The sequence below is a fragment of the Culex quinquefasciatus genome, chromosome 3 (assembly GCF_015732765.1).
Source record: "Culex quinquefasciatus strain JHB chromosome 3, VPISU_Cqui_1.0_pri_paternal, whole genome shotgun sequence".
Taxonomy (NCBI): Eukaryota; Metazoa; Arthropoda; class Insecta; order Diptera; family Culicidae; genus Culex; species Culex quinquefasciatus.
Window position 1 is genome coordinate 192,727,178 of NC_051863.1, and position 26,638 is coordinate 192,753,815.

The 26,638-nt window shown below is 39.8% G+C and overlaps 2 protein-coding genes across 3 annotated transcripts in view; both read right to left on the reverse strand.

Moving 5' to 3' along the window:
* Nucleotides 1–741: 741 nt before the first annotated feature.
* Nucleotides 742–3,950, reverse strand: LOC119769355. Its single transcript, XM_038261394.1, has 3 exons — nt 3,941–3,950; nt 1,249–1,495; nt 742–1,168 (listed from the first exon to the last, which is right to left on the reverse strand). The coding sequence occupies exons 1-3, from the start codon at nt 3,948–3,950 to the stop codon at nt 742–744; spliced, it is 684 nt and encodes a 227-aa protein (XP_038117322.1).
* Nucleotides 2,804–26,638, reverse strand: part of LOC6031012 (transcriptional coactivator yorkie) — a 43,380-nt gene continuing 19,545 nt past the window's right edge. Inside the window, exons 2-7 of one of the 2 annotated variants that reach the window (XM_038260021.1) lie at nt 12,634–12,836; nt 6,916–7,113; nt 6,214–6,314; nt 6,002–6,152; nt 5,865–5,929; nt 2,804–5,798 (exon numbers count right to left, since the gene is read on the reverse strand). In XM_038260021.1, coding sequence (XP_038115949.1) covers nt 5,694–5,798; nt 5,865–5,929; nt 6,002–6,152; nt 6,214–6,314; nt 6,916–7,113; nt 12,634–12,836 — 823 coding nt within the window. In that variant the 3' untranslated portion in view covers nt 2,804–5,693. The remainder of the gene's footprint in view (nt 5,799–5,864; nt 5,930–6,001; nt 6,153–6,213; nt 6,315–6,915; nt 7,114–12,633; nt 12,837–26,638) is intronic. The other variant, XM_038260022.1, reaches the window with a different exon arrangement.

Below are 26,638 nucleotides of genomic sequence, written 5' to 3' on the forward strand. Positions count from 1 at the left end.
GAGTGGGATAACGAACTCAGTCAATCGTTTTTTCACTTAGGCTGTAGGGAATACGTGTAATAAGATTGTTTGGTGTCCAAGTTAAACTGAAAAATTCCATACAATTGTGTATAAGTAAATAAACTGAAAAATGTGTAATATTGTTTCTCAGTGTAGAGTGTAGTCACGCAGCCAGTTGGTAATTTGTAATTTGTTGTTTTATTGGGCACGTCAACTTGTTAGCATAACACTTTAAATCAAGTCAAGGAAGGAACAACAGGAGGTTATAAAAGATCCAAAGATAAAATCAAACAAATTGCAGAAGGCCTAATAACTAATTTTGAAATGATCGTTTCAGAGCACTTTTAAAAGACGATAGTGTTGGTATCATCTTCGCCTCGATCGGCAGGTTGTTCCATAGGGTAACGCCGGCAATCATGATGCTCTTTCCGCTTGATGCTGTGTGCCTTGGGACAATTAGCGACCGCGTGCGCTGGTGTTGTCCGTGAACCAGGTGATCCTGAAGGTATTCGGGCAGGTTGCCGTCGTATCCGCGTTTGATGAAACAGCACGTCCGCAGGTTGTAGTTGTCGGGAAGGTCGTGTCCAAGAATTGAATGCCTTACAGCTGCTGTTGAGTCTCGGCGACGAAGATTGTACACGAACCGTACCGCAGACTTGAAGCACCGGTGTAGTTGTTGTTTAAGTGCGGCAGTGAGCCCACTGTAGTACACTATATCACCATAGGTGAAAATAGGTACTATTACTGCCTGAACCAGCTTCCGCTTTGTGGCACCAGTGAGGACTCCAGAGAATCGTCGGAAGGTCCGCAGAGTGTTGTAGGCCTTTGGACGACACTGTTCACTTGGTGCGTCCACGACATGGCGCTGTCCATCTCCAGTCCCAGGTTCGTAACCTTCTCTGCGACAGGCACAACTTCACCCTTGAAGACGATATCCGATTGCGGCACAACTCTACCAGATCTACTGAAGACGATGGCCTGGGTTTTTTTCGGGTTTGGGTGCAGTCGATTCTCAGTAGCCCAGTGCGTGATTGCCTCGAGGTCCATGTTGATGGTTCCGATCAGTCTGTCTACTTCGTCGATTTCTCCAGAAACATAGATTTGAAGGTCGTCTGCGTAGAGCTGGTAGTTGCACTTCAGAGAGGCAGGTAGGCTGTTGATGTACAGACTGAAGAGAAGAGCACTCAGACAGGACCCTGTGGAGTACCATCTGTAACCTCCCGCACCGCAGACACCACGTTTCCATGCCGGACCGATTGCTTTCTCTCTCCCAGGAACGACGAAACCAGCTCACAAGCAGGTCTGGAGAACCGGAACTCTCGGTTGAGCTTCGTGGCTAACAGCTGATGATCCACGCAGTTAAAGGCCAGCGAAAAATCCACCAGCACCATGACGGTACAGCGTCCGGCATCCAGGTTGCCGTAGATGTCGTGGGTGACCTTTGCCAGAGCAGTTGTTGTTCCGTAGCGCTTTCTGTAGCCGGATTGGTTGCGCGCTAGTAGGGGGTTGTTGGGGTTATCCAGGTGTTGGTGATGATTTTTGTTAAAAATTTCCTTTCATTTCGGTCTCGGTCGCCAAATGAATGTTTATTTTCGTGTTTTATAAATTTATTTGTCAAGTTACACTATCGTTAATTGCAATGTGACATGTATAGTTTACGGTATTGCTCCTCGGGAAAAGAAATTCGATTAAGGTTTTTAGTAAAATTGCTGGAAATTCGAAAGAAAGAAGGTGAACGTTTCACAGTGGGCTAATGTTTTATTCAAAAGTGGCCAGAATTTCAAATAAAAATGGAAAGATGGTTTTGGTGAAAAGAAAATAACTTTACAGGAGACAGTGTCATTCCAAGCAGTAAAAAAATGCGGTAAGTTTAAAATTGTAATTTTCTTGAACCCATATCCTGTTAGTTTAAACTTAAATTTCGAAAATCTCGAGCTTGTTTAATTGTTTGGTCCAATAAAACAAATTTACAGTTTTTGCTTTTTGGGTGTTTTTAATACTCCTGACTCTAGGCTGTTTCAAAAACACACAAAAAGATAAAACTGGAAATTTGGTTTATTGGACCTTTTCAAAAAAACTCAAGAGTATTCTACATACATAGTTAAAAAATAATACCGGCTTATATGAGCTATTTGAGCTTGTTGAAGAATGCATAATAACTAAGATGTGTCAAAAATGATTTAATTTGATAAAAAAAATCACATCTTCATTCCAAAATGGACCGACACAAATGAATATTTTAAGAAAAACCTGTAGAAAAGCATCTTAATTGTCTGAACCCTGCGCCTGCAATTACCAATACAATCTTATTAGAATTGGGCCCTAAGATTTAGTAGGTTGCTGATATTGCTCACAAGAATAAAGCACATTCTGAGTACAATGACTCTTTGTACAATCACAAAGAGTTTAAAATGGATTTTTAATCAATTTTAAAAATAAACCTCGCGTTCCTTCTTGACAGATAAGGTCCTACTTGACAGCTCGTTCCAAAGGGATCAATCGGAAAAATGTTGTCTTGTCATTTTTAGTTTTTTGCATTAAAATGAATAAAAAGGATCAGAATGGGTTTTAATCGTGTTTTTTACCGTTGTACATAAAAAATGGCATTGGACTTTAGGACCCTATTCCATAAAAAAAATATAACGGGAAATGCAGACACGGGGTACTGTTCATAGAGTCATTTAATCATAGAAGTAAGCTTTACCGTTTAAAGTGGTCAACTGGAATTGTGATTTTAAAAAAACATAAAAAAAACCATTTTTTTTTTCGTTTTGCTTGTTTTTCGATTTTTATTTAATTTTTCTGGTTTTAAATGATACAATTATATTTTAACAAAATTATTCACTCACAAAACACGATTTAAACCGTATAACTATTGGCAGATTTCTACGTTCTGTTGCCTCCCCAGTTGTGTGCCTTTTCTAGCAACTTTTATCAGCAGTTGAGACTTGGCTACATCTTCAGTAGTGAATTCAATACGATTGCTTTGCTTAGCCGTATCGGGAGCAGATTTAGACCGTTTGCCGTACTGCGTGTTTGTGTAGGTGTTGTTTTTTTCTTGTGTTGGACGGGGAAATAATTTTCGTTAAAATATGCAACGGTGCTTGTGTTGCTGGCAGCACTGGTAGCACCGAATCCGTATCAACGTTTTTGCTTTTTTCATATTTTTAGTAGAAAAAAATTTATATTTTCATTTTCTTATCGCTGTTCTGCTCTTCCACTGTTGTGAACAATGACATTTTGTTTAAGTTGGTGTAATCTCAATATATTTCTTGAATTCATTTTTCATTGGGGGAAATGAAAAAGACTATTCCATTGTTATTATTAAGCGGTGAATAATAACTTCACCGCAATTAGCAGCTGTCGACACTAAATCTCTACGTGCTGCAGTAGAGAAATAGGTGACCAATGTTTATAAAAATGTAAAAAAATGTCCCAGAATAAAAATCCTTCCGTTTCATTCCCTTCATCAACGCTAATCATATTTTTCACAAATATTGCTTGATGGTGGTATGTCTTCTGGTTGGTTCTGAAATTGCTTGATTACTTATTGTCATTTGCCTTTAAACCTAACAACTTATCACTTGTTTTTTTTTATTAATTCCTCGTTCACTGTTTGCGTGAAAGGTATTTTGTTTTATATTTCAATCAAAAAAAAAATGGACGGCTTTTGATTTGGCGACGGTGCTTATCGTTCGTGTACTTCTTCTATCATTCATTTTAATTCGCTCATTCGAAGGTACTATCTTATTATCTTACGTTCTTGCATCGACGAATGTGAATTCCGATCAGAAAGAAGCTATCGTCACCGATCAGTGTTGCTCGCTGCATTTTAGGGTGTAATGAAATTAAATCAAATCAATTTGAGGAAATAACATTTCAACACGTTTCAAATGCTACATTTTTGTTTTGTTGGACGGCGCATTCACAGCGCACTGACCCAATGACATAGTTGATGTTTTGATATTATTGTGATAAAGCAGGGCTGTTGTTCATCAAAAGCATGAAAAAATGATTGCGTATCACGCTTTGACCGCGGTTGAGGGATATTTCATATCTGTGCTTCATTCCCTTAACCTCAGTCAGCTCTCTTTTCTGAATTCAAGCAAATATATTTCGATTCGTTGTGCAGCTGATGGTTACTTTGTGCTGCTATTTTCTGGTATTTAAAAAATATATTTCATTATAACTATTTACTAACGAAACGATTTTTTTACAATTTTGCAAATGTAACTCTCGTTAATGGAGATAAGAGAATAACTTCTTTTTTATATTATTTATTTAGAAATAGTTTTGAATATAGCTTTAGCTATTTGATGTTTTTATAATGAATTGTAGGGAAAAAGTTAAAAAATACGATAAAATTGAAAATTATGCTAAAGTAAAACGTGTTATACGTTACGAAAGTTTATAAAAAGTAGTTTAAAATTTCTTATGATAAAACCATACTGAAATGATTGCTATCTCTATTAGTGAATAATTATAACAAAGTATATTCAATGTGGTTCTTTAGATTTGATTGACTGGTCAACAGGTTTCATTCGTCATTGACATTCCAGAAACAAACGATTATGACCACATCGTTGAATACCAGTTGAATCGATTTTAATTGCCATCTGATTTTCTCGCTGAAAGGGTTCAGTTTAGCTTTTGATGAAAACAGTATTCCTACGTACCTAATTTCATAAATGTAGTTTGTTTATTTGTGTTTGCATGTTGGTATGAAAGATTTTGCTACTAATACAAGAATTATGATAATAAGATAGTTTCTACCCTAGAATGATTAAACTTAAAAATGGCGAAAAAAGGATGAGAATTTTGCTATCGTGCTCAAACTGTGGATTGGTGCATTGCGTTCAAATTTAATAGCTGTTGCAGAACATGTTTGCTTTACACGCTTGTGTATGAAAGGCACTTTCGTCGTAAGTAGTATTTAGACTGCATTGATTGTATGCTTTCTCTTAAAGTCATGCATTACTAACGGTATTAAAATTTGCAAAGTTACATTAAAACGAAACATAATAAAATGGCAAAGCGTTTGATTTGCCGAAACTACGTAGTATTGCATCTGTTTATTTATGCGGTCATAATTTTAGAACTCGCTTGCTCCTTTGAGTTTTCACAGACAGTTGTGTGTTTTCAAAACGTTTGATATTCTGAGAAATGTATGTAACATGAAATCACAACTCGTTTCCGTCGAAAGGAAGTTAATTCTTTTTAAGGCACTTTGTCATTGCTTGCAAGGTGTCTCGCATTGCAGAATGTCACAGAAGTTTGCAAAAGTTTGCTTCTTTTCTTTCTCCTAAATAGTGTAAAATACATCTTGAGTGTTGCTGATGGGGCTTTGAGTCCCGTCTCCTCGCTGAATGGAGGCGGTCCGATTCCTTGTAGTGTTTTGCTTTAATTAACCCTTAAAATTAAGTAAGGTTTTGCTTAAATATCTACACACGCTCTACTACCTTTCCCTTATCGCTCAATTGTGTGGGGTTGCTTTCTTATTGATAAAGAAAAATAACATTACAGTTTCTTAGCTCTGACGTTTTGTTAACGCCCTGTCTGTATGTGTTTTGTGTACGTGTGTGTCTCTAGAAACTACAAAATGTAATTTCTTTTCTGTTACCGTATTGGATGTGGGTGTAAAAATATAAATGTAAGCATGTGTAGATGTGTGTTTCCGTAATTTTCTGGATCCTCTAGATTATATCATACAGCGTGTTGTCCGGTTTGGTACTCGAAGGATCTATTAGATTCAAGTTACTGACTGCGTCGATTTTCTCTAACAATAGAGGATCATCAAGCTGAAATGAAAGGGATATTTTATGACGGTTGCTCATTGATTTTTTTTTGTATAATGTCACGCTAACCATGAATTCGTCTGGTGTCTCCAGGTTGTCACCAAATGGGATTGTGTCCATTGTGTTGTCCGTCACTGGAAATAAAACAAGAAACGTTATTTACTACGGTTATGCAACTTTTTTTACTCGGACAATGTTATACTTACTGCTGAGTCCGTCCATGCTGTCGTCTATGCTAGAGAGGAAATCGGGCGTATGTGGCATCGAATGTGATATGGACGACTCGCTGAGTCCACTGTCGCCGGACTCCTGGCGTGAATGATCCGTCAGCCCGGACAAGAACGGATCTTCTCCCATCTGTGCGAGATACAGAGAAATTTAGCAACAGAAGCTCTAACACGACGCATTTTTAACTCACGTGAGATTTAATCTCCTGCTGCCGTTTCCGGAGACGTTCTCGTTCTAGCTGCAGGTTGTACAGTCTGACCGTTTGTTCTTGAACTGCCCAATCTTGATTTGCTGTTTTCGTGTTGAATGAAAAAAAGATACAAAAGTAAATCAATTAGTATTTTACATTGAATTCGCTGGGCATATTGGGTTCACTTGATGAGGCGCCACTTGCGTATATACGCTGATTAAAGTCGTTTTTACAGCATGGTTTGAAAAAGTACCGTATAGATAGGTGAGTCAGCAGGAATACAGGTTAGGCCAATAGTTCGTATGTACACAACAGGTGAAGAAGAAAGGCGAAAATTTAAATATGTTCAATTGTTCATAGCGGGAAACCTTACAAGAGAATGTTTGGATTTGACTAGCGATGGTTACAAACGTATGACAGGTGTCCATGTACAAATAGGAAAGAGCGCACACAGTTTTAGTGATTATGGCGTTAGTAACAAGTGTCCACTGTGAAGGTCGTTGTTAGTTGGTTTACGAAAGAACGGTATTTCGTAATGCTTTCCGAATAGTAACTTTCAGACTCGTATCGAATGTACACATGTTGAAGAGTGCTGACGTCTGCTGGTGATCTCGTTGGATGGAAAAAAAACTTCGAGTGGCAAGCTGTGTGATGGTGTATATCGGTTTTGCAGGTTGTTGGAAACAAAAGAAAAGGACATACACAATCGGGGGTCCCTCCACGTGGTCGTCCGGCTCGCGTGGTTGATGTAGTACCGCTCGCCCTTGGCCGTGATCCCTTCCTCCCAGCCGTCGGGTAATGGGCCAAGGTTGATACCACTGTTGGTGTTTAGCATTGGGACGCCGCTGGGCGGTGGCAGCGCCGGTTCATTCGACATTTCGATCGAATCTGAAAATACCACTGAAAAAGACAGTAGAAAATAAGATTCCTTGCTGACCTGGTTAGTGGGAAAACACGAGGGATTGGCGGTGGTGGGGATAGTTGCGCGAATAATTGGAAAAGGGTCGGGATTTGTGATGAAAAACTTAAAACTAGTGTGAACAATCTCTGTTATGGTGAAAATGCACAAGTCGACGTCGTCGTGCTATCATGTCGCACCCGCCATTTTGACGTTCCGAGAAAAACGCGTTTTAATGTTTGACCTTAAATAAACAAAAACGAAAGCACGCAATGTAAACAATAGCAAACACGTTTTGTTTGGCTGACCATTCTGTGCATTGTCCCGAAGTTTAGTTGAAGTTGGTTGCTGGAGTCCCGAGTTATAATTAAAAATGTTTACGGTAGTCTAACTTGTACGTGCGTCAAACGCATCCTGACCTGAAATCCGTTTGCCCTTTGTCGCACTTGCATCAATTTTCAGGGAGTGACAAGATAGCACGACAGGATTGAAACTTCTTTTATATGTAGAGTGACAAAAATCTTCGGAGCTTTTTTGGTTTTCATTGAATATCTCAGGATTGAAATCGAATTTTGGGGATCTGTGAAGGTCAAAAGAGGAGGCATTGTGAGCTGCATAAAATGGCGTTCTTAACTCAATTTGGCCCAAAATGCACGTACGACAAGTTAGCACGATGGCGACGAAGTGTTTTTTTTTATTAATTACACTTATGTGCCTAAAAGTAGGTTTTGATTAGTAATCAAATGAATTTTATTGTAGAAATAAAAATTTCTGCCTTTAAGAGTTATTTTGTCAAGAGGTCCTAAGTTAATAAAAAAAACCCAAAACTATGAGTCTATCAATGGAAAAGTTCTTTGGTGTTTTCCAAATAATTTAAATTATCAGAACATTGAAACCCCCTTTTTAAATTTAAAATAATTTATAACTCTTCAACAATTGAGTTTAATAAGTTTTGACCATATTTTTTTCTTGATGCCAACTGTATAAAGTGGCTGCGTGCTGTACTGTCTTAAACAATATCACACGGTTATCGCGTACAACCCAAATAGTGTTATAAAGAAATGTATAAAGTTTTATTTTTTAGTCATTAATACCATTTAGTATAAATAAATGTTCCACAGTTACAAGTACAGCTAAAAGTATCTTGGCTTACAATTGACGCATAAGCGAAACGTTACCAGACACTTTCTACGACCTAATGCTAATTACTTTTTCCCTTTTTTTGGGGTCATTCATGGCACTACCAATAGTGTGCACACATATGCAAAAGCCTAGCCCTATGGCAGCGTTCCTCAATGAAGTTGTAATTGAACCGTTTCATTCATAATTCCGTGCTCTTCTCTAAACAGCAGACACATACAAACACACGCACACTTTAGTTAATATTCCGCTGACCAACTCCTTTCCTCTCTATCTCTCTCCTCCTGCTACTCTCTAATTCGATGACCAAAGAAAAAACTCTCTTTCTCTCACACCTCTCTTGCACTCAATCATCCTATATCTCTGTCTCTAGCGCGCACACACACACACACACACACCAACACCGACGACACGATCGCTATCAAACACTAATCCACCTCTCGAGTACGCGTACACTAACCTTGCGTACGTCATCGTTCGTTCAGCGCGATTATCTGCTCATAATCGCGATCAAGTGTGAAGAAAGAAGAGGAAAAAAAAACTCGCGACGATCATCGCAGTGTGCGAGAGGGATCAGAATTTTTCACGGCTGTGTTGATGATCGTGCTCGTTTGTCTTTGTAGTGGTGATCTCTCGAGTTAGATTCCTTCTTGTTGCTTGGAAAGTTTTCTTTACATGAATAATTTACTTTACAGTTATAGATTTCTTTGGACAAATCTTGAACTTAAAAAAGAGCAATTTTTTTATATTCCGGGACCGCCCAGATTGCGCAGTTAATCAGTGTTATCAACGCTTCCATCTGTTGCAAACAATGCTATCAGCGACGACTGTTGACAGCAAATCAAGTCAGGTGCCTTCCGCTGGAGGTGCCATTCACTTTTCTTGGAAGTCTAGCTAGCTTAGTGGATGACTCCACACAACTAAAACGACGACCAGTTTGGCGTCTTCACTCGTTTGAGTAGGGTCAAATAGGGTGGACTGAACTAATCATTGGGAGTATTTTTTTTAAAGATTGTTTTAATTATCAAAATTATACTTTGATGTCCTCCCCAACTGATTTATGCAAAAATAGGTAAAACTTAAATAATTGCCTCACACTGCTTGTTTTACCCGTTTTGATCAGTACTGACACAAAAACGAAGTTAACACCGTTCTGTTGTTTCAGTTCAGAATTAAAGGATGATTGATGGAAATCAACAAGTAATTAAAATAAAGTTGTGGGAAACTAAATTTTCCATGATTTAGACGTTTTGGACTTATTTGAAAAAATGGTTCGATTATTCGAAGTTTTTAAAAAAAATCTTTGGATAATTGAGGCTCGGATAATCAAGTTTGGCCAATATGAAAACAAATATGAAAATACAAAAAAAAAAAACAAAACTTTGGATAATCAAAACTGTAACTGAAAATTCAAATTTGGAAAAAAAAATCTAAATTTTCATTATTTTCAAATCTTCCAACTTAATTCAAGCACACTTCCGGTGCCGGACGACGAAACCGATTCGAGCGGTTTACAACAAACGGACGCCACCCGCAGCACCGATAAGGCACACTGAGCGAATCGTTACTCATCGGCCAATCGAGCTCGGTGGGGCTAGCTGATCATATCAACGACGAGCGCCAAGTTTTGTTTGTTTATTAGAAAGACTCTTTGGGGCGGCTATCGCGCGTCGTCGGTTTCGAAAAGAATAACATCAACATTGACGACGACGACGTTGCATCTAAAATACTATACGGGGCGGGTTTTCATTCATGAAACGTTATTATCAACGGACATTATTGGAAACATGGAAGAGGAAGAGGGGGATTTGGACTGGAATCGGTCTTCTTACTATATTGTGTATACTAATGCTTTGCGGCCATCAGCAGCCCCAACGTAAAATTTTGTTTGACGACCGAATCGGAATCACTATCAAAAAGCAAACAAATTGAGCTCCATTCATAAATAAGGGGCGCAGTGCCGATGTAGTAAACATTTACACATTTTATGCGTGGGGTTATGGTCCAGTGATGTTTTATGCTTTTGAGCATAATATGCTGCGTTGCAAATTGATGGAATTCAAATTTTTTCAATGTTTTCTTGGAGTCAAACATATTTTCTCAGGCTATAAAAAGCTTGTTTTTTTCATTAGGGTGACAGCAACTTTTTTAAATATTTGTACTCCAGCCTTATAATTTCCAACTCAACTCATTTATTATATCGATTTCGATCACTATACAGTATAGACTCGATAATCCGATTATTCGAAGGTTTGTATAGGACTTCGGATTATCGAATCCTGAACCATTGCACAGTGGTCCAGAATGGTTAAGTTTTGGAGCTTTGGTGTCTTCAGAAGAGTGGTTGCAAATGGTTGCAATGTTCGTTTTTTAGAGCTTCAAAAGTGCTCACTTTTCTCTAAAACTTAACCCTGAATTGCCACGTTCAAAAAAACGGATTATTGAAGGTTTGCTCAGATGCTTTCTATAAATTTGGTCATAGAAGGCGTAGATTACGAGATAAAATTTTGTTGTTTTCGACAAAGTTGCTTGAATTGGCAAGCCCAACAACTTTCTAGAAAACAAAAAAATCCCAAAAATATTCCTGTAAAGTTAGATTCTCAAAATCACCCTAATTTTCAACCAAACCAAAAGTTGCCCCTTTCCATTTGCAACAACTCTTCTGAAGACACCAAAGCTCTAAAACTTAAAGCTGTCCAGTTGTTTTGCAATCATTAGTTTCCAAAGTATCTAAGTATTGAAGAAAATTTTATGCAAAAAAAAGTTTTTGCGGTTTTACAAAAATTCAAAATATTTTTAATCCAGCCCAAACATGCTAAATATGATACTCAATGAGAACAAATTGAGCAGGGAAGAAAAAAAGTTACGAAATAACCTTCGAAATTGCTAATAGATAGGGGATAGTTAGAGGAAAGGAGGTATTTCTTATTCTAATATGACATCAAGATTTGTTTTTAAATTTTTAAATATTTTGTATAAATAATGTTTGTATCATTTTTGTAATTTCTGTAATTTTGGCAATTTTGGTAATTTTGGTAAATTTGGTTAATTTGGTAATTTTGGTAATTTTAGTAATTTTGGTAATTATGGTAATTTTGGTAGTTTTGGTAATTTTGGTATTTTTTGTAATTTGGTAATTTTGGTAATTTGGTAATTTTGTTAATTTTGGTAGTTTTGGTAAGTTGGTAATTTGGTTATATTGGTAATTTTGGTGATTTTAGTTTTTTTTTGTAATTTTGGTAATTTAGAAAATTTGGTATTTTTGGTAATTTTTGTATTTTTTTTTTAATTTTTGTATTTTCTGTAATTTTTGCAGTTTTTGTAGTTTTTGTAATTTTTGTAATTATGGAAATTTTTGTGATTTTTGTATTTTTGTAAAATTTGTATTTTTGTAATTTTTGTAATTTGGATCCTAAAACGAGTCGAAAAATAGAATATAAGCTATTTAGGTAAAAATTAAGTATCCGTTTTTATTTTTTAGCTTGTTTTCATATTTTCTACCATAAAATGAAATCGTCAGGTTTTGGATGGCAACAAATAACAAAAGCATAGTTTAGCACAAAACATAAGGCATACTTATTTTGACATAAAGAGTAGGGGAGATAAGCTAAAAACATGCCGAAAGTTGATCCAATAAATGAAACATTTTTCAAAAAAAGGGTAAAAAAGGGAGTAAATTTGCATAAAAGCATGAAACAAGTCAAATCATCATCAATGCTTCGAGATTCAAATTTGGTTTAAAAAAATATTTTTGTAATTGATCTTTGGATTAATGCTACAACATTGTTTCGATTGCATAAAAAAATTATATTTCTATAATCAAAATATAACGATTGCTTTTAAAATAATTCTTTTCGTTTCAGTTATAATACACATGCTTGTCTTTGGACTTCCTGTGATGAAGCAGAGGAAGTAATCTCGTACAGTGATTCATATTCGTCGTACGGATTGATTCATTCAAAAGGGCTACGACTACCCTTGCGTAAGTTTCATAATTTACGTCAGTTTTACTATCCAGCAATATAGTGCGATAGCAAAAAAGTCGGGAATTCCTGCAAACTTAGATGTGTGTACTATAAAATGTACGTAATTTATGACGATCTTCCGAGCTTATTCCCATGCCAGTGATAATGTTGGTAGATTGTGTGTTGTGTGTAGATTGTTAGGCGTGCTAATTTTAGTTGTGTACCAATTATAGAACGTTCTGTTAAATGATTAAGGACACCTAAACATAAACCAAGTTAGTCACAATGCCGGGCCAACCGCGCTTAGATACCGATGGAGGTTGATTGATCGAAGAAGGGTTTCCCCAGCCCCCGTTTGCGACCATCGAAATTTATGACCGCGGGAAATTCCAGCCTTTTTTACGAAAGGGCACTTACCGCTGTTGTTGTTGTTGTTGTTGTTATTGTTGTTGGTCGTATTGCTGTTGTTACTGGGTGGCGTTGGTGACGAGATGGTGGGACTGAGCAGGGTTTGCGAACCGGTGTTGAACAGGGTCTCCACGCTGGACTGCTGCTGGAATAGGCTCTCCTGCATGGCCGTGATACGCGGGTCCTCCCACGTGGTGGTTCGCGTGTTGTGGCTGGAGAGAGAGGAGAGAGAGAGAAAAGAGGAGTTTAGTCCTGGGAGCGGTAACCAAGGGAACCTAAGGGTGGTAAACAAAAGTGACTTAGCCAACCTGGGATATCCCCGTGATGGATCTCACCCCGGGTGACGAGTGTGGCTTGTTTTTGTTTAGTTCTTTTCCAAGAAATCGACGTTATCGCACGGACTGCAATGACACGTGCTGATAACGCGGCACGGCGAATGAGTGCATTTCAGAGAATAACGTTGTATCTTACGATTTGTTCATTGATGGATTACCTGGCCCAGTAACGGCCTGTTATTGTTTTCGTTTGAAGTACAAATGAGCGGAACATTGGGTTTGAAGATAACAAAATTGGTGTGATTTCCGTCGTTGGATTTTTTTCCCCCTTAAAAAAATGGAACATTAAAGGTAAGAACAAGATTGTCCGTCAGGCCTGAACGCAAACGCAAAATTTTGCGCCTGTCATCATAGCCTGCCAGTCATCGATTTTTGAACAAAGCAACCCCTGCAGATTGTTCGACTGACAGTTGATGGAAAAATCGAACTGGCACAGCGTTCTGCGTTTACTACTGCGTCAAACGGACAATCTTGTTCTTAGCTTAACTCTTCTGTCATGGTCATGGCTACTGTCATGTTAGAAAATTATCAAATAAGTATGACGACATCTAGTGTGCCAACTGCTTGAATCAACATCTTCAAATGAACTAATATTAACGATATTTCTGAATGTGTTTTTTTAAATACATGATTGTGTAATATTACGAATGTAACTTTCTCAGGACTCGTTCGTGATCTTGGGTTCCCGAACCGTTCAAGCCTGAAGTTTTCAAGGGATCGAAATCGAACAAAAATTGCGATCAATTTCTATTACAAATGATCGCCCAGAACTCGCGTTAGCTTTTCGTCGCGAATGTTTGTAACGCGTTCTAGCCACGACGCCGCACCGTCGTCGCGAACACATACATGTATATTAGGGTGGTCCAAATGCGGGTACCCTCCGGTGCTCCGGTGAAATTTTTATGACAAAAATCGACAAAATGTATAGAGTCCAATTCAAACGAATTCTTCTTTTTAGGACTTTTTCCGGGGGGTGTACCCGAATTTGGACCACCCTAATGTATACCCAAGGTCACAGTGGCGCGAGCAGATTTGCGTGTGTATCTGCCTAATTTTGTTTGGGTGTGCGGCTTTCGAACAAACGCACACACACACACACAGCCAAATGTGTAGAAATGAGGATGGGAGCAAAAAACTTCGCGGGTAACTTATTTTACTTTTATGACAACTTCCTGTTTTAAATATTTATAACTTTGGGAGACCGCGAGCGTGCGATCGCGGTCATCGGTGCGCGGTACGGTCGATCGTGCGTCGAACGTCGCGCGGAGTGGGTCAGTAAGCCTGCTGGGAACCATTTGGGTCAGGTTTGGAAGTAGCTCCATCGGCTGTGGATTCATAGTCAATTTTGAAAGGGAAAGTGGAAGCTTCCATTTGAACGATTTCGGCTCCGATTTAGCTACTCCGACTCCGGATTCTCAGAATTTCTCCGACTCCATCGATTCCGTCTTCAATAAAAACATTGTTGTTGTAACGTCACCTGTAGCATTATATTGGCTGATGCACGAAGTGATTTGTTTACCTTGTTTGGCACCCGCAGCAAACGTCAAACTATACAAAATTGCTGCCGGATCTTTTCCGGGAGAGATCCGGAAAAAGATCCGGCCAAGGATCCAGCAATTTATATTGATTTGACGTTTGCTGAGGGTGCCGAAAAGTTTGGATATGTTATTGCTTGCTATGGACAATGCCTTGGTAGGTCAAACCCAACCCAAGACCTGTCATACGTCTTATTATTGTCTTATAAAACCACGATAAACAAATAAACTTCCGCCCAAGTTGATTGGTCCTGCGCCTATCAACAAGTGCGTGAGCTCCACAATGCTTTCGGAACAACACGCTCCTCAAACCACGAAGCGGGATAACCGCGGTGCTGGAACGTGCTGAAACAGGTGACCTGTGTGTAAACAAGCGCTGACGTCACGTCAACACACCCAGGTCCTGTTTTGGTGGTGGAGCCACGCTGACTGCGCCAGCAAGAAGTTCGCTTATCTGAACGACCTTGAGCAAGTCTCGCCCCGCCGAATCTATAACGGAACACGACTGTCGCGGGGGAGATTGGGCGACCTCGTCGGTTACGCCAAATGATTGACAGGTAGCTACCTATCGCGTGATATGGAATGAGATGGAATCAATGCAAAATATTTTGAAGGTAAGCAACTGTCAAATTGGAGTCACCTGCGCAATGAAGTACATTGTCAGAACTAGATTTCCCCGGCTAGATCTGGACGTCGCAATTAAAAATTAGTTCATTCTACCTCAAACTGGTTGAGTTTCCATGATTTTTCCCTAATATAAAGCGCCCAAGTTAGAACGACTTAGCCTGCGTTGGTGTTGGCCAAATGTCGGCCGTCGGTAGTGTTAGTGTCCGCGACTCGTTCTGCTCGTAGGAAGGCAAAGTTTATTTTTGGAAGGCGCAGAAAAACCGGCGACGGACGGCGGAAAAACAGAACGTGTGCGTGTGTTGATGCGTGCGTGCGCGTGGATTAGAGCGCGAAAACTTATTTACTTATTTTATTTCATTTTCGCGCTTGTGAGCGCTGCTGTTTTTGTTTTGTTCGCTTTTCCTGCTTTCCGCGCCGCTTTGAGTTTTTTTTGGTTCGGGGTGTTTGTGATGGACCGACGACGGCGACGACTGACGCAAGTTTCATCAAACTTTGTGGGTGAAATCGGCCCACCAGAGTTGACGTCGGATGCGTAAGTTTTGCTGCCCAGATTTGCCAGTTTTTATTCATGGTATCGTGAATAAATTTTGATCATGACTTGACTGTGACATTTCTAAAAATGAGGCGTTACGCTTTGTAATTTGTTGATGGAACCAAAAAATCATGTTTGAGAGCTTTCAAAGGAGATTCTTAGACTGAAGCAAGGCGAACAAATTATTTAAATAAATTTTCATAAAAATGTTGCTCCAGAGAAATGGACGAATTACAAAACGGAACGCCACCACATTGAAAGAGGTTCTTTATACCAGAGATGTCCGTGATTAGAGCAAAAATCCACCAGACCCTGAGGACAACGATCGAACGTGTCAATTTCGCAACTTCACACGAGCATCACTCGGATCAGGTGTACCGTCCATCCACCACTCTCTATACGTGCCCTTCGGCTCGAGGTGAAGAAGACTTCAGCAGGGAAGCCTTACATGCAGCATCGACTTCAAGTCGGCGCTCAACAATGGAACCATTTCTTGGAGGCAAGAAACCACCAAAGAACCGGATTCTGTGTACGCCTGCATCATCGGTCAACCCCAGAAAGAGAGAGAGTGAGAGAGACAGAAAGAATCTTTCTTCGTTTCGTTTCTTCCCAGATTTGGATTTCTCGGAATCGAAATCGATCAAAGAGTGGATAATAAATTACACTCTCTGGTGCTGCTGACGCTGCCTGATGATGCGATGAGATGCTGCGCGCCGACGAGGGTTAATGCCGCGGCAGCTTCTTGTTGTGCCATGACTTGGATGAACGCTGGATGCTGGTTTCGGTTCGATTAGGATCTATTGTTTGGCTCTCCGTGGGGAGGAGATGGTTGGGGTGCAGCAGAAGGGTATACGAGAAGGCCAAGACTCGATCCTCAATCATGCGATGTGATGGTATAGAGAGCATGTAAACGGAATAACCTTTTCCGAACGACCGCGAGCGCGAGGAGGGTGCGACGTGACGGAGACCGCGCCGCGGCAGAAGTCAGGGAAAGTCAGCGAATCTGTTCTGTGCGGCTAGGTGACTATACAGCGATACGGATCTTTCGTGAATGAACCGCTCGCATCGAAAAAAAAATCGGCAAGCTTTCCAGATGTGAGATCGGAATATAGACACGATCTCGCTGGCCCGAAAACAACCCGAAAAACCGACGCAATTTCGTGAGAAATCCCAACGCCATCAACTCCCACCTCGCAGGGAAGAATCGTCGGTCGGGCCGGAATAATAAAAAACATCAACCCCAAATCAAGATTTTGCAGACAAAACAGACAAAGCTGGTGAACCTTCCCAGAAAAAAAAACACCGAGGAAGGTACCGGGACAACCCCGAACGAATGGAAAACGAAAGTGGCCAGTGTGCGCCGCAGGCACAATGGACCGCAGGGATTTTCATTGAGGATTTGCCGAAATCTTCGGCGAAATGTACAAGTGGGTTCTCTGTGTGTGATGCAAGGATTTGTGTGATCCTTTTCCCACCGACGACTTCCCTTGAAGCGACTTCATGGGAAGTCGTTTGGGATGCGTTCACTGTCTACAACCTACACCTTAACAAGGCAGGCGCCGTTAATGATCACGCGATTCTGCATAATTTCTCACGGTAATCCTAACGCTACCTGAAAACGTCGCCAAATGTGAGTGGCGCCCGTCTATCTCGGCATCGAGTGCAAATACGGGATTCTATTTTCGGCCACCCCCCTATACACAAACCGCGTCGGTCCAAGTCGGCGGCGGCGACCGGCTTGAGTCATTTGTCACAGATATTCCACAAACAGACCAACAACAATCAGGCGTTATTTTTTTTTTTTCGATGGGGGACGAGGGCGCTAACACTTCTGTCACACAGAGGGACGACACTGACGCGCAGCGGCTTGTTTTGACTGAACATTTCCGCTTCGCACACAGTGACGCGCATGCGTCAACCGCGTCGTCGCTGTTCTGATTTTGTTGTGATTTCTTCAGAGAGGTGTGTGCGCGGCGCGCACACTTTTCGCGTCGTCTTTGGCGTGCGAGCGCTCTCGAAGAAAAATACACTCTATTTTTATTTACGATTTGTCATACGAGTGGCGCCGTTGATGCGCGAGCAGATGTTAACATGTCGTGCTGACGGCCGGCGCGCGGTGTAGAGCTCTAACCTGCAGGACCGCCGCCGTACAAGTTGGCTAATGTTTTTGTCTGGGTTATTTTTGATGTGGCGCTGTACGCGCCGAAATGATGTCTGCTGATGTCCTTTGCGACGCCGTTGACCGAGAAGTGCGTTTTTTTTTTGCGGAAACCTCGCTCGAACGAGTCATCGGCGTACTTCTAGGGAAACTTTTGAACACTTTTTTGGTTTTAAGGCAAAAAATTAAAAGTCGACATTTTGGCACGAAATTTGAAAATCGAAATTTTCTAGTTGCTTTGAGTAACTGACTAATACACCATCACCTGCAGATGGCGCTTTCCCACCGTTGATGATCGCAGTTTGATTTATTTTTGTTTTTGCAGCTTCCGCCAACGTGCGCCGTCCAACGACTTCGCCGTCTACAAAAAAAGGTGAGTCAGATCATTCGGCTAGTCTGAAAAAGAAGGTGCTAAATTTTCCTCGGGGCGTTTCTCATGCTCGCGACGTGTTGGCCCTACACAACCCTACACACCGGTAGATCTCGCATCGTAGTTGGACATCATTCGGCGACTTTCGAGTGAGGTTGTTCGTGCCCAAATCTGGCAGCAATTGGCCGTCCAACTCCAAGTGAAACTAATTTGGAGATACCGGGGAGAAGTTCCCTTATCCCCTTAAAAAAGTGGAGCATCAAATCAACACTTGGAGTGGAGCGGACGGCAATGGATGGCTAGATGAATAGAGGTTCTAAGAACTCAACAATTTCTGTTACACTGAAATTCACCGAGTTATCTAACATAGAATATCTCCAAAAAAAAAAATCTCAACCCAAGTCGTCATTCAGACCCAACCGGACGGAAACAACATCCTGCCGAGGTCCATTTTTAGTCATGTGCGCGAAATTGATATCGGACTGCCGCGCTCTAAAATGAATCAGAAAGCTAAAAGCTGACCACGGGGGATGCTGTGCCAAGAATATATGACGGAGAGATAGAGCGAGCAACGAGAGCCAGAGCATCAACGTTGACGTCACGGCAAAACTCGGCGAAGAAGGTTGAAGAACCGACACCCGACGAAGTGACGCAGCCAATTTCCAGTGATCTGATGTGACTGTGTCACGGTTTGATGGTTGATTGGACGGGGCTGTCTTGTCGCAAGAGGATATCGGGATTTTTTGCCATGTCATGCGCGCGATAATCTGACCGTGGCGGATTTATGGGGAAAGGATTAAGTCATGTTCTAGATAGTGGGCCTTAGCGATAGCTTAGAAGTTGGCGTGTGGAGTTTTATCGAAAATGATTGGAAAGCAACTTTCGCTTCTGTTACATCATCTTAAAGTAGCGCGCTTCCAAAGTCGTTCCAAATGTGCACACAAAAATTGCCAAATTAGAAATTATAATCGCACGCAACTGCTTTGGGTGTACTACGCTCACACGACATCGGGCAATTTGGACTTGGTGACTTGGTCCGATCCCGATGATGCTATGAGACGCGGGTTCGATTCCCGCCTTATCCACTGAGCTTCTATCGGATGGTGAAGTAAAACGTCGGTCCCGGTTTCTCCTGTCTCGTCAGAGGCGCTGGTGCAGAAATCCCACGTTAGAGGAAGGCCATGCCCCGGGGAGCGTAGTGCCAATAGTTTCGTTTTCGACTTGGTCTGCACGGTTCCATCCTTCGCTCTTGCTTTACTACTATTCGGCAATGTTTATTTTTATTTCTGCCGGAAAAATTGGCGCATTTAATGACGGGGCTGACTGCCGTAGATGACGATAATGATGAGAGATGGAAAGTGCATAATGCCTCAAATCTGAACAACTGCGTCGCGAAGAGATAAAAATCGGTTGGTAGATCAGGTTTCTGTTTTCGCGTTGCGAGCTTCTGTTTAACCCAATCCGGCAACGAAATTATTGTTAAATGTTACCTGTATCAGAGCTAATTTAATCGATTTTTAACCATTTCAACTACTCCAAACACATCCGCAGCCAATACTTCAATTACCCAGTTGCAGCGACTGCCACATAAAACCAACATTATAAATCAATTATCACTTTCCCACAGTGATGGATGCCCCTGCTTGGTTCGTAAATCTGTCTTTGGGAAAGTGTGTGCTCTATTAACTGCACACCGTTAGTTGCATCTCGCTGCAGGTGATTGCATCGACTCTTGAACAAACTGCACCGTTTTGATTTCTCCCAATGATGACGGTATATGCCACTCTAATTGAGCCTCATTAGTGCAATCTTCTTCAAACCGCGATAATCACCGCAGCGCGCGGATCAGTTTTGAGGCGTCTTACATAAGTCCGCGGACTATATCTCTAATAACGACTTACTGGGGTTGCGCGAAGATCTTCGCCGGGGATCAATGTCCAAGCGCCACCTACCGGCGTCCAACAATGTCTAACTGCTCCCATTTAATATTCGTTTGATGGTTGTACAAACTGCGGTGCGAATTGCGCAAAGAAACAAGCAGCAATTACTTGCTAGAGGTCTGGCCTATGGCTTAGTCATCCGAGAGCGCGAGCGGGCGCGCAAGTCGCGGCCTGTCCCTGGATCTCCCACCTGGTCTGCTAGAGTGGGTCCACCACCTGACGTACACGTATTTATGCTGTAGAACGCCGTTTGGACGACGGACACTCTGTTGGCGCAGACGCCGCCAAAGTCAGTCGTGAGGAAAATGGTGGCCGCGTGCAGCTTAGTAGCACGGGGCTTCGATTCCGATTGATTGCGAAACTTTTAATTGTAGAACCGTACGCCAGCCGTGGCACGGCCAAGAGTCTCTCGTATGGAGTGGCTAGCAGCCAGCAGCCGGCTTAGGGACAGTCACTTGGTTTGTTTTTTTTTGTGTGTGCTTTGGCCCGGCAATGGTTCAGAAGGTAGAGCTACTAACGGTATCGGCACTTTGGATCGAGAGTGCTCGGTGGGATCGAGACTGGTGCCCGCCGTACTAAACATGCGAGTAATTTCTGAAGCATAATTTATCGATTGCCAATTGGACGAGGTCGCCGCAGCGTGAACCGGGACGGCTGGACAACTGTGAGATGGAGTCCGTTGTGAATTTGTGTCTATAAATCTTGATGAACATTTCTTTGAATTAGATATCTAACTAATTTCTGATAATGATTCTTTAAGAAATTCAAAAGATCAACTCTTTTGGAGCTTCCAACTCCAGCGTACTGCATCCGCGCACAGGCCAAGGTCGTCCGCGTTGGGGCTTTTCCCCGAGCCGCACATGACACGAATTGACGCAGGCAAGATAACAGCTGTCAACTGTGAAAACATGCCTAGCCGGCGTTCGAGATGTGTCCGACAAGATACACACAGCACAGACTAACTGACTGACTGACTGTGGGGTGGAAACGCGCCCGTTGTTTGCACGAGCTGCACACCGAGTCTGTTATCAGAGTCCGGGGCTTGTTTTAGGTTAGGTATACTAGAGTAGTATCCCAAAATGAGTGATGGCGGCGGCCTCAACGACTCCAGCAGATTCCAGCCGGGCTGAGCTCATTTTCCGAAAATAGAGATGTTGCGATCGTCATCGTCGGACTGCTACCCAAAGGCTGGCGTGTTTTTGTGTCCGGAGATCTGCGTTCGTACGTGCGTTAATGATTTATTAGAATACCCTCGCTTGCGCTGGCGCGCGCTTGTTCAACGCGTCGAGACGGAAAGTCTGGAGCTGAGATAAGATAAAACCAAAGCTCCACATGTTAATACACACGCGGAGAGCAATTAGAAACTGATGGTGGGCCTGCTATATTTGGAGCGAAAATCTTGTTTTTCCGCAAACGCGCGCGCCAACGAACGCGAGCGCGTTCACTTTGCCAAAGCAATGTAAACAAATCTGGCCAACTAACGAACTCCGCAAGTCTCGGATACAAAACAAGCGCGCACGTGAGTGACTGGCTTGCTCGCCCACAGTACGACAAATCTCGCCAGTATGGTATAGCTCGGTTGAGTCAGGATAATACAGCCAGAAACTTCTATTTTTTTTATCATCAGAAATGTTATCACAAGTTTGCAACATTCTTGAACCTTCTTTAGAGTGGATAAGATTTTTAAACATTTTTTTATCATCGTTTCCGATGTTGCATTCCACGAAATGAACGATAATTCGTATTATAATAATACTACATTGTAGGCATTCCTGTTTTATCGGCTCTGTTCTAGAGTGGAAATTTATTGAGTGATTAGTTTTTTATACATTTCATGTATATGACTTGTATATTACCCATATGCGCATAAATGTAATTCAATCTTTTATCTTGTTAAGGGGTTACATACATGTAAATCGACAAAAAGTCAGAGATTGGTGTCAGCACACACTTAATTCTATTTAAAATCTGTTTTCAGGTCATTAAAATATACATTTTCATCTATTATCAAAACAAATTTAAAGACATTTGGTTGTATAATATCCGAGGTATAGCTATTTGAAGTTAGTAGTTTCAAAAAACGGGTGCCACGATATCTCAACACTGCCTTGACCGAATCGTCTCAAAATTTTGGTAGATCCTTTGTGCATGACGAAGGCCGATTTTCAAAAAAACGTTTTTAAAAAAGAGATAAAAATATTTTTATGTTTTTCATATAACAAATCGTGAGTTTTTAATTTTTGTATTTTTTTTAAAAAGCAGAATTTTAAAATCGGACTTCGTCATGCACACGGGATATGTCTTGAGAGTCTTCACCCTGAATTTCAGCCAATTTTGGTCCATCCCATCTAGAGATATCCTGGCACCCGTAAATCAACTCGGTGTTTCGAGAAAACCGCTCAGAAAGTTTGAAAAGCCGGCTTGGCGCACGACAAAATGTTGAGCTTAAAATCGTCTCTAAATCAGTTTTGTTATGTAATTTCTTCATGAAACTTTCAGGAGTGATTGAAAATCATCTTTTTAGTGTATTCAATAAATTTTCTGTAATATGAAATTTTGTGATTTTCTACATGTATGTATCCCCTTAATGCTTAGAAACAAACGAAACTATTGGCACTACGCCCCCCGGGGCATGGCCTTCCTCTAACGTGGGATTTCTGCTCCAGCGCCTCTGACGAGACAGGAGAAACCGGGACCGACGTTTTACTTCACCATCCGATAGAAGCTCAGTGGATAAGGCGGGAATCGAACCCGCGTCTCATAGCATCATCGGGATCGGCAGCCGAAGCCGCTACCCCTGCGCCACGAGACCCTTAGAAACAAAACTGATTTAAATATAGTGAGTTTCACTTGAAAGTATCAAAAACCAGGTGTTACTGTAAAAACTTAAGATCAGTTTTTTTCATCTTTCTGTAAACATTTCTTTATAAAACGTGATTTTAACTGTCTGGTTTTTGCTTTCAAGAGATACCGTCAGTGGGGGTGACATTGGGTCTGGGGGGTGAGATTGGGTCAAAGTGATTTTTACGGATTTTACTATTTCTCAGGTTCTTCTCATTGAAACTGAATTCTGTTAAAAGGGTTGTGTAGGGGACATCTTAAGATGACTTTGCTGAAAAAATCTCGTTCCTAGAACAAATCCTGTTATTTTGGCAGCTGTCTAAAGTTGAGGTACGTTTTTGGCCAAAAATTACCTCTCGAAAAATCATTTTTCTAATACTTTTGTTAGAATTGCTCGAAAACTACCCAAATGTTTGAAAATCTCCACTTCAAACATTGTAGCATGTCAATACGATTCCCTCGAACAAGAAACGCTGTTGGATGACTTGTTTTTACCATATCGTTGTATTTGAGCATCATTTTAGTTTCATTTGACCTAATGTCACCCCCTCTAAGGGGTGAGATTGGGTCAATTTTCAAACTATTGGCATTCAAGGTAGTGTTCATCAAAATCCACCATATTTTGGGAAAATGTCAGTAAACTATCTAAGAACAAATCTACGTTGAAAGATTTTCGATGTTGTTTAAATTGTTTTTGTTATTAAGAAATTACGAGAGGTGTATCGTTTTTTGACCCATAGTCACCCCCACTGACGGTACCTAAATTTCACATTTTTTTTCAAATTTCTTTGTTTGACATTATAAATCGCATCAGTACACAGAAAAAAATAATGTAAATTTGGAAGCTTTAATTTTGGAAGGTTTAATATTACCTCTTTTATGATGTAATTTTACCTCAATTTAGACTGAAAAAGTGACATTACACCAGAAAAGTGGTAAAATTACACAATTCCAGAGGTAAAATTACGCCTTTTTTCTGACATAAAAGATGTACCCCTTCCCAGAAGTTATATAACCATGATTTTTTTTTCTGTGTAGTTTCTAAAATTGGGTATCATTTATTTTCCCTAAAAGAGCACTCAGCTAGCAAAATCTAAACGTAGAAATATGTATCCTCCCTGCAAAGGCTTATGAATTGATCTCAGTTGAAAGGTTCTCCAAATCTCTGAATTGCAAATGTAACATCATGGAACAGAACTGCTAAATTCTAATAAAAACACAAAATGAATTGGAAAAAAAATCGGTATCACTTAGAAATATTTTTTTTTTTTAGAAATATTTGTTTTCTTTATCATCATAAAATCACCGATATTTTAACAGAATGAATGAATATGGAATAGAAAATTTGAATAGATAAATAAAGTTAAAAATGCAGAGAATTTTTTCAGCAATTTAATAAAAATGGAAAAAAAGATGGATACTTTTTTGAATAATCAAAAACGCACTTTTTTCAAATAGCAATAACCCTGAAAATGATTATCCTGACTTTTAAGTTAAGATGGCGTTACGAATGGTGCACGCCCGAAATGTCAAAATCACGCAATGATACCAACATTAGAAAAAATGTGTGGTTGTCATGCAACATTCCTAACGCCTTCTTCCCTCAAAAATCTGGATAGGTCGAAAACGGTGCACTGAGATCGTTGCAAATAATTTTTAAATTGTATGTCCCTCGACTATGACCGAAGCCGAGGGAAGCGAAAACAATAAGAGGGGACCATCCATAAACCACGTGGGCACTTTTTTTAAATTCTCAGACCATTGAATTTTTCAAGTTAATTACCAAATTATCACTGTTTGTTCACTAAAACATATTAAAAATAAATATAATCGAAGGGATAAAGTTTTGTCAAAATCGAGTTTTTTGTGAAATAAACAAATAGAGCAATTCTCTACGAAATCGGTCTTTTTTCTTCAATTTTGATTTTTGTATTTTTTTATCCGACTGAAACTTTTTTGTTGCCTTCGGTATGCCCAAAGAAGCCATTTTGCATCATTAGTTTGTCCATTTAATTTTCCATACAAATTTCGCAGCTGTCCATACAAAAATGATGTATGAAAATTCAAAAATCTGTAACTTTTTAAGGAATTTTTTGATCGATTTGGTGTCTTCGGCAAAGTTGTAGGTATGGATATGGACTACACTGGAAAAAAATGATACACGGTAAAAAAAAATTGGTGATTTTTTTATTTAACTTTTTATCACTAAAACTTGATTTGTAAAAAAACACTATTTTTAATTTTTTTTATTTTTTGATATGTTTTAGAGGACATAAAATGTCAACTTTTCAGAAATTTCCAGGTTGTGCAAAAAATCATTGACCGAGTTATGATTTTTTTAATCAATACTTATTTTTTCAAAAAATCGAAATATTGGTCGCAAAATTTTTTCAACTTCATTTTTCGATGTAAAATCAAATTTGCAATCAAAAAATACTTTAGTAAAATTTTGATTAAGTGCACCGTTTTCAAGTTAAATCCATATTTAGGTGCCTTTTTTGAATATAGTCGCAGTTTTTTTATTTTTTTAAATTAGTGCACATGTTTGCACACTTTAGGAAAAAATATTTTTGAAAAGCTGAGAAAATTCTCTATATTTTGCTTCTTCGGACTTTGTTGATACGACCTTTAGTTGCTGAGATATTGCAATGCAAAGATTTAAAAACAGGAAAATTGATGTTTTCTAAGTCTCACCCAAACAGCCCACCATTTTTTAATGTCGATATCTCAGCAACTAATGGTCCGATTTTCAATGTTAATGTATGAAACATTTGTAAAATTTTCCGATCTTTTCGAAAACATTATTTTCAAATCAAGAAAATTTCACGTATGTTTCATATATTAACATTTTTGATTGCAAATTTGATTTTACATCGAAAAATGAAGTTGAAAAAATTTTGCGACCAATATTTCGATTTTTTGAAAAAATAAGTATTGATTAAAAAATTCATAACTCGGTCAAAGATTTTTTGCACAACCTGGAAATTTCTGAAAAGTTGGCATTTTATGTCCTCTAAAACATATCAAAAAATAAAAAAAATTAAAAATAGTGTTTTTTTGCAAATCAAGTTTTAGTGATAAAAAGTTAAATAAAAAAATCACCATTTTTTTACCGTGTATCATTTTTTTCCAGTGTAGTCCATATCCATACCTACAACTTTGCCGAAGACACCAAATCGATCAAAAAATTTCTTCAAAAGTTACAGATTTTTGAATTTTCATACATCATTTTTGTATGGACAGCTGCGAAATTTGTATGGAAAATTAAATGGACAAACTAATGATGGAAAATGGCTTCTTTGGGCATACCGAAGGCACCAAAATAGTTTCAGTCGGATTAAAAAATACAAAAAAAAAAAATCGAATGACCGAAATCCTAGAGAACTGCTCAATAGAAAAGTTTTATTCGAGCAATCATTCTGTTTTAAAATGTCCTGTTCCTCTCCTACAGTTTCACCCAAGACACCAAAATTGATTATTTTTTGTGACGCCAGAATGTCAGACCAAGTGTGCGAAATGAACTCACCACCATCGAAGACAAGCATATAAACACCGTTCTCGGGCATTGTTACAAATTCAGACAACCGCAAAATGACGAATAACTGTCACGACGAGGGTGTATATCGCTTGCCCGAAGAACCACAAACGCAACCATAACAATAACACACAGATCGTG